General features: G+C 35.3%; 1 protein-coding gene across 5 annotated transcripts in view; it reads left to right on the top strand.

Moving 5' to 3' along the window:
• Positions 1 to 14,701, top strand: part of KIF16B (kinesin family member 16B) — a 272,147-nt gene that overhangs the window by 49,725 nt on the left and 207,721 nt on the right. For all 5 annotated transcript variants that reach the window (XM_016122017.2, XM_036229690.1, XM_016122013.2 and 2 more), the window contains 5 exons: positions 1,118 to 1,286; positions 1,477 to 1,608; positions 3,961 to 4,136; positions 10,277 to 10,342; positions 13,296 to 13,355. In XM_016122017.2, the coding sequence (XP_015977503.2) occupies positions 1,118 to 1,286; positions 1,477 to 1,608; positions 3,961 to 4,136; positions 10,277 to 10,342; positions 13,296 to 13,355 (603 nt within the window). The remainder of the gene's footprint in view (positions 1 to 1,117; positions 1,287 to 1,476; positions 1,609 to 3,960; positions 4,137 to 10,276; positions 10,343 to 13,295; positions 13,356 to 14,701) is intronic.

Genomic DNA, 14,701 nt, shown 5'->3' with positions numbered 1-14,701 from the left:
TGCGAGTCAGACAGCTGGAGGCCAAGGTGAGTAACTCATTTCTGTGCATTATCACTCCATGGTGCTCACCCCACAATGTTGATTATGATTATTAGAATGATGTTAAATACAGCGAACATTTTTAAGTATTAATAGAAGAATTCATTCTGATCCAGCAGTGGAGGACATTTTGAATATGTCTGGGAATCAGTGAGGGTAAATATTTTTAACACCTAGGCTAATAGAACAGATTAATGCAAAAAAAATGTAGGTTTCTCTCAGGACTTAACGGTATATTAGGAGTTCAAGGATGTCCTGGCTTATATTAACCATTGGATATGTAGGATACAAAAATATAACATTTTATTAATGAGGGGGGATCAGAGAGTAAAGAAAATGAAAAAAATTCTCTAAGGTCAATCGAATAACTCCTGATAAATTCCTCACACGGTTGTCTTTTGTTAGACCTTTGTTTTTGATTTACTGCTTTTTCTCCTTTCTGGTTAATGCAGATTAGGATATGGATCTCCCTAGTTTCTAAGAGGCTTATATTTCTATCAAAATATGATAATTTATCTTTGGCATTTTGGTTCAGACTATTAAATGTAGGTTAACAATCTTTGGAAAGTAAAATGTTGGTGGAATTCAGAATCAGGAAATACAGTATTTAAAATTTTTTAATCTTTTATAATTTGTGAAACGTGTTAACATTGAACAGTCAAATGATATTTTACATAATAATCTACATTGTGCCGAACATTCTAGATGAGAACAAAACTATTTGTTTATTTAAATTTTTCTTTGTTTTGTGCTCCTGCATATCCAAGTTCTTCTTTCGTCCCAGTCAGACTCCATAAGCCTTTGTTGAGAAAGACCAAGTGATTTGAGTAATGGAATCGTTCTTCAGAAAATTTAAGAATCACATATGATATACTTCTTTGTATTCAATTTAATTTTGGAAGTTTTTATAATCAGTAAGAAGGCTAATGAAACAACACAATTCAAAAAACCAAAAACCAAAAAAACTCCACCCTACCCTGAGATCACAGTGAGGAGAGGAAAATAATTAGAATTCGTATCATAAACAACATCAGGGCTGTTTATACTTCTTCAATTTTGCTTTTATGTTTTGCTACAGGCAAAATTTGATTCTGAAATGCCATGTGAAACTGTGAGTAAGATCCACTTAGTTGATCTTGCTGGAAGTGAGCGTGCCGATGCCACTGGTGCCACTGGGGTTAGACTAAAAGAAGGGGGGAATATTAACAAGTCCCTCGTCACTCTGGGAAATGTCATTTCTGCCTTAGGTAGGTTTATACTTGTCTCCTCCCTCCCCTTTACTTCATGGTACTGTATTAGCACAAAGCAATTATGTTTAATGTTTGTGTTACAAACTGAGGTTATAAGGTTATATCCTCAAGGTTTTCTGAAGCCAAATTAAAGGGGAAAAAGCTTTAATAATTTTTTTTTTTGTCCTGTTTTTCTTCCTCCCTGCAGCTGATTTATCTCAGGATGCAGCAAACCCTCTTGTAAAGAAGAAACAAGTTTTTGTGCCTTACAGGGATTCCGTTTTGACTTGGTTGTTAAAAGATAGCCTTGGAGGAAACTCTAAAACTATTATGATTGCCAGTAAGAATTTTAAGTTCTTTTCCTCAATATAGAGTGTTTTATATGAATTAACTGTAAATATTTAATTTTAAAGAGTCTTATTAGGAATTAGCACCTTTTTTAGGTAAAAAAACTGTTTTTCTGTCTTGAACAAAACCACTTACTGTGATTCACTCTGTAGTATCATATTATGTTTTTCCTCTTTTTAGTTCCATAAATATACCATTTCTTGGTTTAGATAAGCTGATGTACCTGCAGAATGACTCTTAGCTTTTATCTGCTTAAAATACAGGATGGAAACTTTTAACTCCACTAACTCGTAGCAGAAAATCATTATAGGGACATAAAGTAAAAATAACCCACTTTGTTTTATATATTATAAAGCAGTAAATCTGGAATTTTAAGTTAAGAATTGAGAGAGGAGAAAAACCAATAAATACACTAAATTATAATAACCACGATATACTTATATATTTTCACTAAGTAACTAAAAGAAGCAGGACAGAAAAAAAATATACAAAGGGAGGATAATTGTTAAGGAGAACTCAAAAACTGTTTTCCTTCTAATATCACTGTTCTTCCCCCTTTCTCTCTTTTTTCCCGTTCCATCTCCGTGTCTCCTCCACTCTCCATGCCATATATTAACTAAATAGGGAAGCTGCCCTAGGGTATGCACCCCAGATGCAATTGTATAGCTACCTATGCCATCAGTCCTCACCCTTTTTGGCAGCAGGGACTGGTGCTCCTATGAGAATCTAATGCCTGATGAATCCGAGGTGGAACTGAGGCAGTGATGCTCATGCTGGGGAGAGGCTGCAAATACAGATGAACCTTCACTCGCTGGCCCCCGGCTCACCTCCTGCTCCGTAGCCCAGTTCCTAACGGGCCACAGACCAGGACTGGTCCACAGGCCAGGGGTTGGGAATCCCTGACCTAGGCCCTAAAGTTTTTGGTAGTGGTGGTGGGGTCTGATTAACCAAAGCCTTCAGAAGAAAAGAATTAACTTGTCTACTAACTCTTTTCAAAAATTATCATACTCTGGATTTTAATAGGTGGTAGACTTTGCCAGAACCTTAAAAAATATTTTAATTTCTACTTAATATTGAGAAGTACAAATAGAGTAGTCCCCCAGAATCCATGATTTTGCTTTCTGTGTTTTCAGTTACCCACAATTGATTTCAGTCTGAAAATATTAAATGGAAAACTTCAGAAATAAACAGTTCATAAGTTTTAAATTGTGTGCCGCTCTGAGTAGCGTGATGAAATCTTGCGTCATCCTGCTCAATTCCTCCTAAGACGTGAATCCCTTTGTCCAGTACATCCATGTTGTATATGCTCCCCACCCTTTAGTCACCTAGTAGCCATCTTGGTTACCAGATCCACTGTCCTGGTATCACAGTGCTTGTGTTCATTCACATAACCCATGTTTTATTTAATAATGGCCCCAAAACACAAGAGTAGCGATGCTGGCAATTTGGATGTGCCAAAGAGAAGCTGTGAAGTGCTGCTTTTAAATGAAAAGGCAAAAATCCTAGACTTAATAAGGAAGGAAAAAAGCTGTATGCTGAGGTTGCTAAGATCTATGGTAAGAACAAATCTTCTATTTGCGTAATTGTGAAAAAGGGAAAAGAAATTCATGCTAGTTTTACTGTCACACCTCAAACTGCAAAAGTTACAGCTGAAGTGCGTGATAATATGGAAAAGGCACTACTGTCATGGGTGGAAGGCACGAACAGAAAACATGTTCCAGTTGACAGCAACATGTTGAGCCAGAAAGCATTGAGCCTATATACAGACTTCAGCAAGATGTCCTGCGAAACGAGTGACACCAAGCCATTTACTGCGAGATGTCCATCGAAACAAGTGACACAGATTCAGCAATAGGTTTGGACTGAAAAATAGAAAAATTTCTGGAGAGGCTTCATCTGCTGGTGAAGAAGCTCCTGCCACATTTCCAGCAGAGTTGAAGAAGTTGATTAGGGTTTGGTACAATCTGTGGTTTTAGGCAAACACTGGGGGGGTCCTGGAACGTATCCCTTATGGGTAAGAGTGGGACTGCTGTAGTCCTGAAATTCTCTTCTTCCTGTATTTTTAACAGAGAAAACTCCCTAAGCTGCAGTGGAGTATCTCATATCTCATTCTAGAGTTGGTTAGATGGCTGATTTTACACTTAATAAGAGCAAAATGATATTTAGTATAGTGAGCACCTTTACCATAAATCTTAGATAATTTTTAATATTCATTACTGTGGCAATGAATATTTAGTCTATCCATTGACCCGGGGTTAATCTGACTTTTAAATTACAAACCAGCTTTGTGTTAAATGAAACACAGAGTGCTGGATAAATTATTTTTTGAATTCATTCTTCACAGCCATTTCACCTGCTGATGTCAATTATGGAGAAACCCTAAGTACTCTTCGCTATGCAAATAGAGCCAAAAATATCATCAACAAGCCTACCATTAATGAGGACGCCAACGTCAAACTCATTCGTGAGCTGCGAGCCGAAATAGTCAGGCTGAAAACGCTGCTTGCTCAAGGGAATCAGGTTGGGTTTTTCTGAGATTTATGGATAATTTTCTTTGAGTAATGGCATATCTCTAGATCTTAATGAGACAATTATCTCACTCAATGCATTGACTTGAGTAAATAAGTGCTAAGTAAAGCTTGAATGAGTTAGCCAGTATCTCCTTTACATCACCTCCCCCATTGGCCTTTACATTCATTATGTGCTCTGTGTGTAAGATTTTATCCACTAAACCTGAAATGATTAACTATCTAATAGTTATCAATTATGGATCGAAATTAAGCATGCAGTAGGATTAGCAGCATAATCTCCATTAGTGGAAGGAAATTGAAGTACTTGGAGTAATACTTAAAATTCTTCTCATGTATTTTGATTCGAACATAATTTTTAACAGAATGAAAAGCTAGTTTGAACATGTTTCTCAGTCTTTATTTTGTATTACCCATTACAGAGGTGGTTATGGTGCTCTAGTGATATGTGTGACGTACTTGTAGCCTGGCTGAGATGATGTCCCTGGGGCCTTGTTGATTGTTGAAAGAGCCTCAACTCAGGATCTTTTGGGATTCTAGTGAAGGAGCTTGCCTTTTGTGTTTTTCACAGTACATTTATAATCTGCAGAGCATACATACAGAGTTACATTCTTGACAAATAGTGTGAGTTAGCTTCTTATAGGTTTAGATATTGTTGTGATGAAAGGCCACTCTTGAAAAAAAGATCAAGGATAGCTATTTAAAATGTTCAAGTTAGATTGGGTTAGAAATAAACAAAGATACATTTCTTCCTGTTTTCTTAACCTATGAATAGATGTCTTAAATGCATCATTAAAAAATAGTTTTCTTTAAATGCAAAGTATTTGCCCTGGAGCAGCTTTCTATCTAGGAATATATGGCCCTTGAAACCACTGACATCCCATAAGAGGTTTGACCTATGAAAATATTGACAGAACGAAAACCTCACCGAGTTTCCTGTGTCCTGAAATACACCTGACAGTTCTTTCCCCTAAGGTGGCGGACATTAGTTGCATAGGAATTGCTCATTGCATTTGAAAACATATCCATTTCCATTTTACTTTTTGATGTGGAGCTTTCCTTTGTGAGAAAGGGAGTTGTCAGAATGAATAGTCCAGCTGTATGTGATGTTATCGGGATCATGTAACTTATGACATGAACCACAACAGTCATTTTTATTTATACACCTTGTTAATGGAATTTTTTTTTCACTGCTTTCAAAACATTACCTGAAGTAAACATTTAAGGATGATTGTACAGATCACACAAACTACTACATGTGAACGGAAGCATTTGGAAAATTCTTGCACAACTTTTTGTATTTAACATTTTACTAAGTAATGAGAATGAAGGGAAAGAAAGATCAGCCTTTTTAACTAAACTGAGGAAATTCTTGAAAAGAGCCTTATCATGTGGTCAGAAAAATTCTGATTTACTGAAACTTTTACAAATTCTATCTAAGGAATGTCTTCAGAGGTATTGTGTATGCCACTCGCCTTATACTTTGTGGTCTTTTATCTTGTTTCTTTCATGACCAAAGACTACTGCTGTGATTAAAGGAGTATTTTTCTTGCTGTAGTTTTGGGGCTGAGGATGGAAAAGATAGTTAAGTCTATTTTAGAATACACTGAAGATAAAATTCTTTGATAAACTTAAAATATTACACTATTACAATAAAAACAGGAGTCCAATTTAAAATAATTTATCATACCATGAAGCTATAAATTGTGAGACAATACAGCTTATTCTCGATTAATTAAATTTGTGATGCTCAGTAAAATAAGCAGGTGTTCTTAAGTGCCCATTAAAAATCTGTTTAAATTTTTCTGAAGACATTGCCATATTCCCACAATATTTTATTCTAAATGCTGCCATGATTCATTGAGAATGCTACTCAAAATAAAAGTTTTTATTTCTAGAGTTATTTTTGTACAGGTTTAAATAAGAATCAACTCCTACTTTTAATAATTTTATGTATTTGCCAATGCAAAATGTCACGTGTATCAACTTTAAAAGCTTCTACTAAATAGATACAGATATATAGAAATATATGGGGTAGTTTATATATGTATATGAACTCTTTATTGAAATTTTATATATGCCCCCAAAATTGTATATTATAAGTACACTGATCAGTGAATTTTCACAAGCTGAATTCATCTATCTAAACTGCACTCACATCAAGAAACAGAACATTACCAGCACCCTAGAAATTCCCCCTTAATGTTCCTTTCCAGGTATTACCAGCCCTTTTTCTCGAGGGTAACCACTATCCTGACTTCTAAAGGCATAGATTAGCTTTTAGTTTTGCCTATTTTTATTCTTTATACAAATAGAATCATGTAGCATATATAGTTTTTAGGTCTCACTTCCTTCATTTCAACAATGTATTTTTGAAATTCATCCATGTTGGTGCATGTAGTTGTAGATTCATTTATTTTCATCGCTGTGTTGTAGTCCATCATACAAATATGTCCCAGCCCATTGATTTATTTTATTTTTGATGAGCATTTTAGAAGTTTTCTTTTTGGTGCTGTTAGTGCTCCTATGGACTTTCTTTTAAATGTTTGTTAGTGAGTGTACAGATACATTTCTGTTAGGTTTACACCTAAGAGTGGAGTTGGTGGGTCAGAAAGTGAACATATGTTCAGTTTTAGTAAATACTGCCAAAGAATTTTTTAAAATGGTAATACCAATTTATACACCATCAGCATATGAAAGTGCCAGTCACAGTTACTGCAAGTCCTTGCCAGCGCTTGGTAGTGTTCATTTTTCATTGTAACTGTTCCGGTAGCTGCATAGTGGTATCACAGAATGATTTTAATTTGCACTTCTCAGATAATAATGAAGTCGAGCATTTGGATGTTTCTCTTTTGAAGTGTTCTCTTTTATTATATTTAAAACATATTTTGAGACTTCTGCTTTGAACTTGGCAGAGAGAAAATGTCTCTTAACTCTTCTCTCTTGAATATATCTGGAGCTAACAAGAAAATTAAACGATATAGACCTGAACTAAGCAGTAAAAGTCAGGAAGCAAAGAAAACAATGAGAGAGGTGGATGTAGGATGAATTCCTCATTTTTATAGCTAGATTCACAGGCAAACTAAATAATAGGTAGATAATAGAAATATCATTATGTGTAAACCTTTAAGATAGACACCTCTTAGAGAGGGTCACATAGGAAAGCTCAGTTATATGATGTTTGTAATGATGGGTGAAGGTCTGTGAGCTAATTCGAAGGGAAAAAAAGCAGTGCAAATACAGCATTATTTGAGCCTAGAAAAAGCACTTTTTCATGACAAAGAGTGCAATTCGTAATCATAATCAAACATGACGTGCGCTTTCATAAAGGAAAAAAAGAACAACAAATCTTTAGGAAACAGCAGGAGACAGAGCCTTACACATATTTGTCACAGGGAACTTGAACTCTTCTTTTTCATTTCATGAGAGCTCTCATAAACACAAGTAAGTGAGGACACAGCATATTTACATGATATAATGGAAATTTTCTTGAATCAATACAAACCAAGAAAAAAGATTGCCAGCTCATGCAACAAAAGACTACTTTCCTTATTATAAGAAGAGCTATTAAAAAATGAAAAAAGATCATGATCCGACAGAAAAGTGGACAAATAATGTGGGCACAGTTCATAGGAGAGTTTCAAATGGCTTCTAAATGTGTGAAAATATGCTCAATGTCATTCAAAATATAGGAAATGCAAATATTAGTAGTGAAATGAATATATATATGCATATTGATTCATAATGATCAGGATGTATATTTTACTGTATGTAAATTATCCCTCAAAGTTCTTAAAAAATAAGATGTTCTTTTCACCTATCAGATGGGGAAAAATCAGAATGCTTGATTGCACAGGATATTGGCAAAGGCGAGATGCAGGAGGTGCTTGTGTATGTTGTTAGTGGAGTTGATACTGCTGCACTTCAATACATGAACTTAATCTGAATACTGCTTAATCCTGAACATTTTTCTTCTAAACAGACACCTTGCAAAGAATAACTTAATTAGAACTGTTGTAAGTTTTACTAAAGATTTAAAAAGGACTTAGGAAAGTCTTTCTTTATGTGTGCTTTACAATAATTTTTCAGAAATCACGATGGTAATAGCAGCTTGCATGCACATATTCAGTCAGTTGTTGTCTACCTAGTTGATGGTGTGGTAAGAATGTTTCAGCTTTGATGATAGACAAAAAATGGAGTCTGTAAAATTAACCATGTTATAAAGGATTTACTAATTGTTTTGAAATTATCAACCATATATAATGATGCAGTCATTATAATGTCTGCCACATGCTTTTCTTCAATGAAAAATATTTATTGAGTACTGTCTGTGCCAGACGACAGGCTTGGTGCAGTGACCATTGAAGTAATGTGTTAGTAAAGCTCTTTTTACTTCACTAAGGATGAATTTGACCTTGGATTAACTTGCTGGTTTCATTCTCTGTAAATTGGATAAAAACGGGATGCCAGCTGTATAAGCAGGCAACATCTCTAATAATAAAAATGCCTCCTAATTGGTGAGTTGTGTCTGGATTAGGAAGAACTGTATATAAACTGAATGCCTGTTGAGGAGCCATAGCTTTGGGTTTCTCTGAGTGTGGTGACCCTAATAATAGATGTATTCCTCGAGAGGACCCTGGAGGATGTGCCCATGGCATTGTTACAGGAAATTTTGGCTCCCACAGGTGTGGACTTCTAAGCCACAGTGGGCCCCATGTATGTCTGTGTGAATCTCCACCTCTCAAGAGTGCCAAAGATAATAGCATATGGACAGCTGTGGACTGCTGTAGAGACCACAGTAATGCAATGACTTTGCCCTTCCCTGATGGTAGCTCTGCTTTATGCTGAGTAGATCATGCCAAGCATGGCCTATTGTAGTCTCATTAGTCTGAATGTTTAACTGAGGCTAATAAGACCACCTCATGGGTATTATATCTGTTCAAATAGAAATTGAAAAGTAAGTAGTAATGAAAAAAATGCCCAACCTCTGGGGAGGACAATTTGACAATTAAAAAAAAAAAAATCATACATATAGATGACTCAGAAATTCCCTTCTAAGAATTTATTCTATTGATACAGCCATGTATACTGTAGGCAACTAATATAGGAATAGTTATTATAGCATTGCTGATTAGAAAAAACTCTAATAGGGAAGCATTGACATAAATTATAGAACATCTATACAATTCTGCTCTGTGATGGAATTGGAATTGTTCAAAAAAATCAAGAGGTCTTATTTGTACTGAATTCCCCCCCAAATATATTGTTGCATGAAAAGCAATATTCAGAATAGTGTTCATGTTGTTTATGTTTAAAAAAGCAAGAAAAACATGCTTGCAAGTGACCAGAATAATTGAAAGTTTACACAGCGAATTGAGTTTAAGAGTGGTTGCCTGTGGGATGGGAAGAGAGTAAAACCCCCTTTCTTTTTTCTTTCTTATGCTGTCTGAGGGAGCACTGTTTTTCTGCTTCTCAGATTATTAGTTATGAGTACAGTCAAAGCCCTTGTGTACCCTGCCTGGCTCCATTTGCCTCTCCTGTCTTGATCTGCCTTGTCCCTCCTAGTTCTAACCTGGTTTTGGTGTTTATCATTCTCATGTCAATCTTTATACCTTTATAACATGGATAAGAAAATGGATAAATAGATTATGGTATAAACATACCATGCATGGAATATCACCCGGCAATGAAAATAAATGAGTTTTCTTTGCATATACATATCAACATGGATAAATTTCAGAAGCCTGTGGTGGAGCAAGGCTTAGGCCTCTTAGATTTTTACTTTGTGCTTGTGCGTATTCAAGATGAATGACTCCTTTAGGATCTAGGGATTTAGATCATGCTTGATTTTGTTAAAATGTCAGTTATGTTACGTTTGTCTTTTTATCACTTTGTGATTTGTATTACAAATAAGTGTAGGTTTACTAGGCTGCCATGGTTTTGAATATTATGAGATATGCAGCCCATGTAGTAAAGACTTAGTGGTGTGATAGACACTTTTTGGGGGGTGTGGGGGTAATACTTTTTACCTGTATTTAAAGTGTATTTGACAGTGTACTGTATCATAGAGAAATCCTTCCTCTAGGTTATTGCTGTTTGTTAATTGCTGCTTTCTTATGATTTAAATCTTAGATCGCCCTGTTAGACTCCCCCACAGCTTTAAGTATGGAGGAAAAACTTCAGCAGAATGAAGCAAGAGTAAGTGATACCTTGATTTCATGTTATTTTAAAATCATAACTTTCATTATTAAATGCATGCTTTTTATTTCTTGCAGTTTGAAACATTTTATTTTTTTCATTACATTTAACATTCTCCTGCCCCCATGCTGTGATATGTTTTAAAGAAGCACAATATTTGACTTTCTGTGTATCTTATCACATTCTTTGTCTTAATAAATGATATTTCTCTGGTACATAATGGTTAGGTGCAAGTGAAATTCACATGTAGATGAAACAGGCCGCTCGGGCCTTTAGGGTTGATAGATTGAGGGGGGCCAGTTTCAACATTCACGAAACAGAAGCAATCTTTATAGCTTAACCATACCTAAACCATGACCACCCTTTAGTTTTCTGTCATAACTTTTACTTCATTTCCAGTGGGAGGTGGAACACTTGGGGAATCTCGAAATGCTGTAGGTAGATGCTTAGTTTCCCTTTTATGCCAGGTGGGATTTGAGGCAGAGAGAGAGAGAGTGGCTCTAGAGATGTTGTGGGCTGAAGCCAGCATTTGTGTGCTGGGGCTTTTTGAAAACCAGTTTCATGACTGATCTGGTTCTATACTATTTTTGTTTAAAAAAAAAATAATAACCCTCTGTAAAAAGAGAAATAGTTGTTAAGAACATTTTTGGAGTGGATTTTGTTCACTGTGCTGAATGGTTAAAACAGGCTGAGAACGAATTGGATTAACTGTTGGTGAAGCCCTTTCAAGAATATACAATATTGGAGGAAGATATAAATTGGGTTGTAGTTAGGAACTTGTTGACACTTCCCTGGATAATTTTGCTAATTAATTTGCTGGTAATAGCATTAGTAAAATCATTAGTTTCTTAATCCTTATTTTTCTCATGAAATTTTGTATTTAGTACCTCAAATTCTAATTTTGAGTGCTTTGAAATGTCTGGAGAAAGTCTTAAATTGTTTCTTAATAATAGTTTTCAAGAATACCTGGCCAGTTAATAGAAACCAATAAACATTTTAATTTGAATGCATTATACATGCTGTGACTGCCTATCTTGTTCAGAACATTTTCTAAATTTTCATCTGTTTTTTGGCTGACCTTTTAAAATTGGTTGCCGTCTGCTTGGCTATAAATCTTATTGCCTGGTCATATTGTTAGAGGTGGTGTCAACATGTTTGCATTTTTCCTTAATTTTGTAAATGAAGATTATTTGCTTTAAATTTAATAGTAAAATAAACCCAAGGCATACTTACAATTTGTTTAAAGCTAGAATTATTTGAATGAAGTGGAAAAGGATCGATTGGTTTCTGTTTCTTAGGGAAAACATATCTGTTGGTGAAATGCAGAAGCATTTATTTTTGAACGCTTTGTGCTTCTCAGATAAATTGCCATTGAGAAACTGTTAACCGATGACTATAAATTAGTAAATTAGCAAATTCAAAACACCTGTCTTTTCCCTTCTGTAGAGGGAGAAGGTATAAATATTTCCTCTCTAAAAGCTTTTCCAAAATGAGAGCCCTGAGAGCCTTGTGACTTTTATTGCTGTCTTTAGAGTTTGCGGGTTTAGCACCACTGAAATGATGAGAGGGAGTGGAGTATATGACTAGTTCCAGAGAGATCAGGACAATCTTATCAAACCATAAAAAACGAACAAGAAACAAAGTTAGAGAGGCTCAGTACTGTTTTGTTTTTTACCAAGAGTGTGATAGATTTTGACATTACTTAGTAAAAAAGAGACATTATTTGAAGTTCGAAGTCTTACAGCCCTATTACAGGTAAATTGAGAAGTAAAATGAAAGACCAGTTTAATATAGATGGGTGAGATAGGTTTTGGTTTTCCTCTTGGATAAACCATCAGTCTAGTTCTTCCATTTCTTATCAGTAGCAAATACTTTCTTTTATGATAGTTGCAGACACAAATACCCTTTCCAGTTATTTTATTTAATATTAAGTGTGTGGAAGGGAGCTTCCTCTTAGCGTGATAGCCCAAGCACGTGTATTCCATGCATTCATTTTGTTCAGGTTAAACAAGATAACTTATCAGAGGGAAGACCAGTAGGTGTAAATGGGATGATGTCTGCCGTTGGGAGTGGGGAGGTGGCAGGAGTGCTAAAGTAGAGGCAGAAAAAGGCCGTGAAAGCATGACTGCCCCCTCCTCTGCCTCTCGGAAGTCACCCTTTTAGCCTTAGGTATACTTCTTTTCATAGGACAGATTTTTTTTTCTACCTCTTAATCAAATATCACTTTTTGCTTCTTAATGAATTACTCACTAGGATCATTTAAAAGTTTTATGGAACTAGTAGAATATTATCAATAACTTTGAAAAGCAGCTTATAACTGTGCAATGTTCAACAGTTGGGGACATTATCTTCCCTAAGTTACAGCAGACTGGAGAGAAGCTGATTTTTATCAAAAGATTTTGCTTTTCTAAGAGTAAATTTAAGAGCACACTCCTTTTTTTAAAGCTAGAATGAAATTTACAAACCCTATTAATAGCTACAAAAGCAGATAATCTCCTAAAACTGCAGCACCCAGGTGATTTAATCTCCACATCTAATGAGAAAGAAAAGTTAATCACAATTTCTTAGGACCTAAAGTATAATCAGGAAAAATTAACCCATTTAACAGGAGATTGTCATCCTTGAACTTGCAATTTTTCTTAATATTCCAAGGAAGGAGCTTTTATTTAAGTATACCATGAAAAAGACTGTTTTAAAACTCTAGGCAACTTGACAATTTTTTTTTTTAAGTTCTTTCCTTTGCCATAATGTAGGTTGTAGGATGAGATCAGCTTGTTTGATTTATAGTAGGTGATGGTTCTTTGGGAATAGAAATTACTATCTAATTAAAAGTATGTATATAGTATATCCTTCCATAAAGCTATGAGAGTATGGAAACTTTCTAGAAGAAAAATTACAATATTTTTTTTTTTTTTTTAATGGAGCAACCACTTATGTACATTTTTCCTTTTAGGTTCAAGAATTGACCAAGGAATGGACAAATAAGTGGAATGAAACCCAAAATATTTTGAAAGTAAGAACTATAAAAAGATGTCTTAAATTTTACTATGCTGGCTTAAATAGGTAAAACTTTTTCTTTCTCCCTCAAATATGGCTATGTGCTTTGCTTAAGGTAAGATCAGTGGAACCAATGACTGACTTTTGGGGTGTTGGGGTTTTGGTTTGATTTTGAAGAAATGGAAAAGGGAGCTATCATATGTTAAAGCTGTGTGATTTAACATGTAGAGGTGATGTTGATACCCAAGGTGTTTGGTTTCACTTGTTGGAGTTTTTCCGTTTTTGTCAGCACATATTACACTCCATTTAATATTCAAGGGCATCTACTTTGTTTTTCTTCTTTTGTTAAACCCAGTATAAAAGTGATGTTAAATTAAAAAAAAAATACTTCCTATGGTAGAATTGTGGTGTATGTGTGCATAACATGGCTAGATTTCAGAAATTTCTTAACTAGTAATTTTTTATTGGAATTTTTTTTCTGTATGTCTCAAGGGCTAGACAGAGATGGTCTGCATTTGGCAGGACTCTTTGTGAAAGGACATCAGTAATGGTTTCCATTTGTCATACCCTGTGCTTCAGAATACATGTTTGTGTTCCCATTTTTTTTTGCTGAGTTGGTAGAAAACCCATGTGTGATGTCTGTTGAGGTTCAGAATTAAATTTTTTGCTTTGATGGAGTCTGTCTGACTTTATGCATGAGAGACTGTGATCCACAGGCTATGGAATTCTAGGTTTGTTTTTGAGGTCTGTTGAGGTAAAACTTTCTCAAAGGATTAAAATGCCCCTCTAATACTGACAAGGCTGGATAGATGAGGTTTAGCTACATGTCTTGGCAGAACCCTAACTTGGACTTCCTTCACATGAAAATAAGGCACACAATTATCATTTTGTTGGGGTAAACTTTAGAAGGCTTGGCTAAGCCGTTTAATTCTGCATCTAATAACTATCTTGGAAAGCGGGGTCATCATTATGTAAAGTTTTTCTTGTACCATTTTGGCAGCTCAGTCCACTCTGGGGGTTAAAAAGACTTTCTCATAAATCAGAGTTTGTGTTGCAGTTCTCAATGGTGGTGGGTTCTGATGGTCTTAGATACATTTTTTCCAGTTATCGAAAATATAGTAAGGGAGGGCTTCTGCCTTCAGACTTTCTTTTTTCTCCTCCTGATTATGATGATAATAATGTATTACTTTAAGGTATTTCTTCAGTTTCCTTTGCTAAGAGAGTTGCACAGGAAACTGACGAAGGACCTGACTCACATTTCAGAATAGTCGGGTATGGAATAAGTACCACCAAAGCTGTGAATATTTTCCTTTTCATTTCAGTTGCACTAACTCTAAGAAGCAGTGCTGAAGCCCTAGGCTT

This window comes from Rousettus aegyptiacus, unplaced genomic scaffold (assembly GCF_014176215.1).
Source record: "Rousettus aegyptiacus isolate mRouAeg1 unplaced genomic scaffold, mRouAeg1.p scaffold_m13_p_12, whole genome shotgun sequence".
NCBI classification, from domain to species: domain Eukaryota; kingdom Metazoa; phylum Chordata; class Mammalia; order Chiroptera; family Pteropodidae; genus Rousettus; species Rousettus aegyptiacus.
The sequence above is the reverse complement of the archived record's forward strand: the minus strand, read 5'-3'. Positions and strand labels throughout refer to the sequence as shown.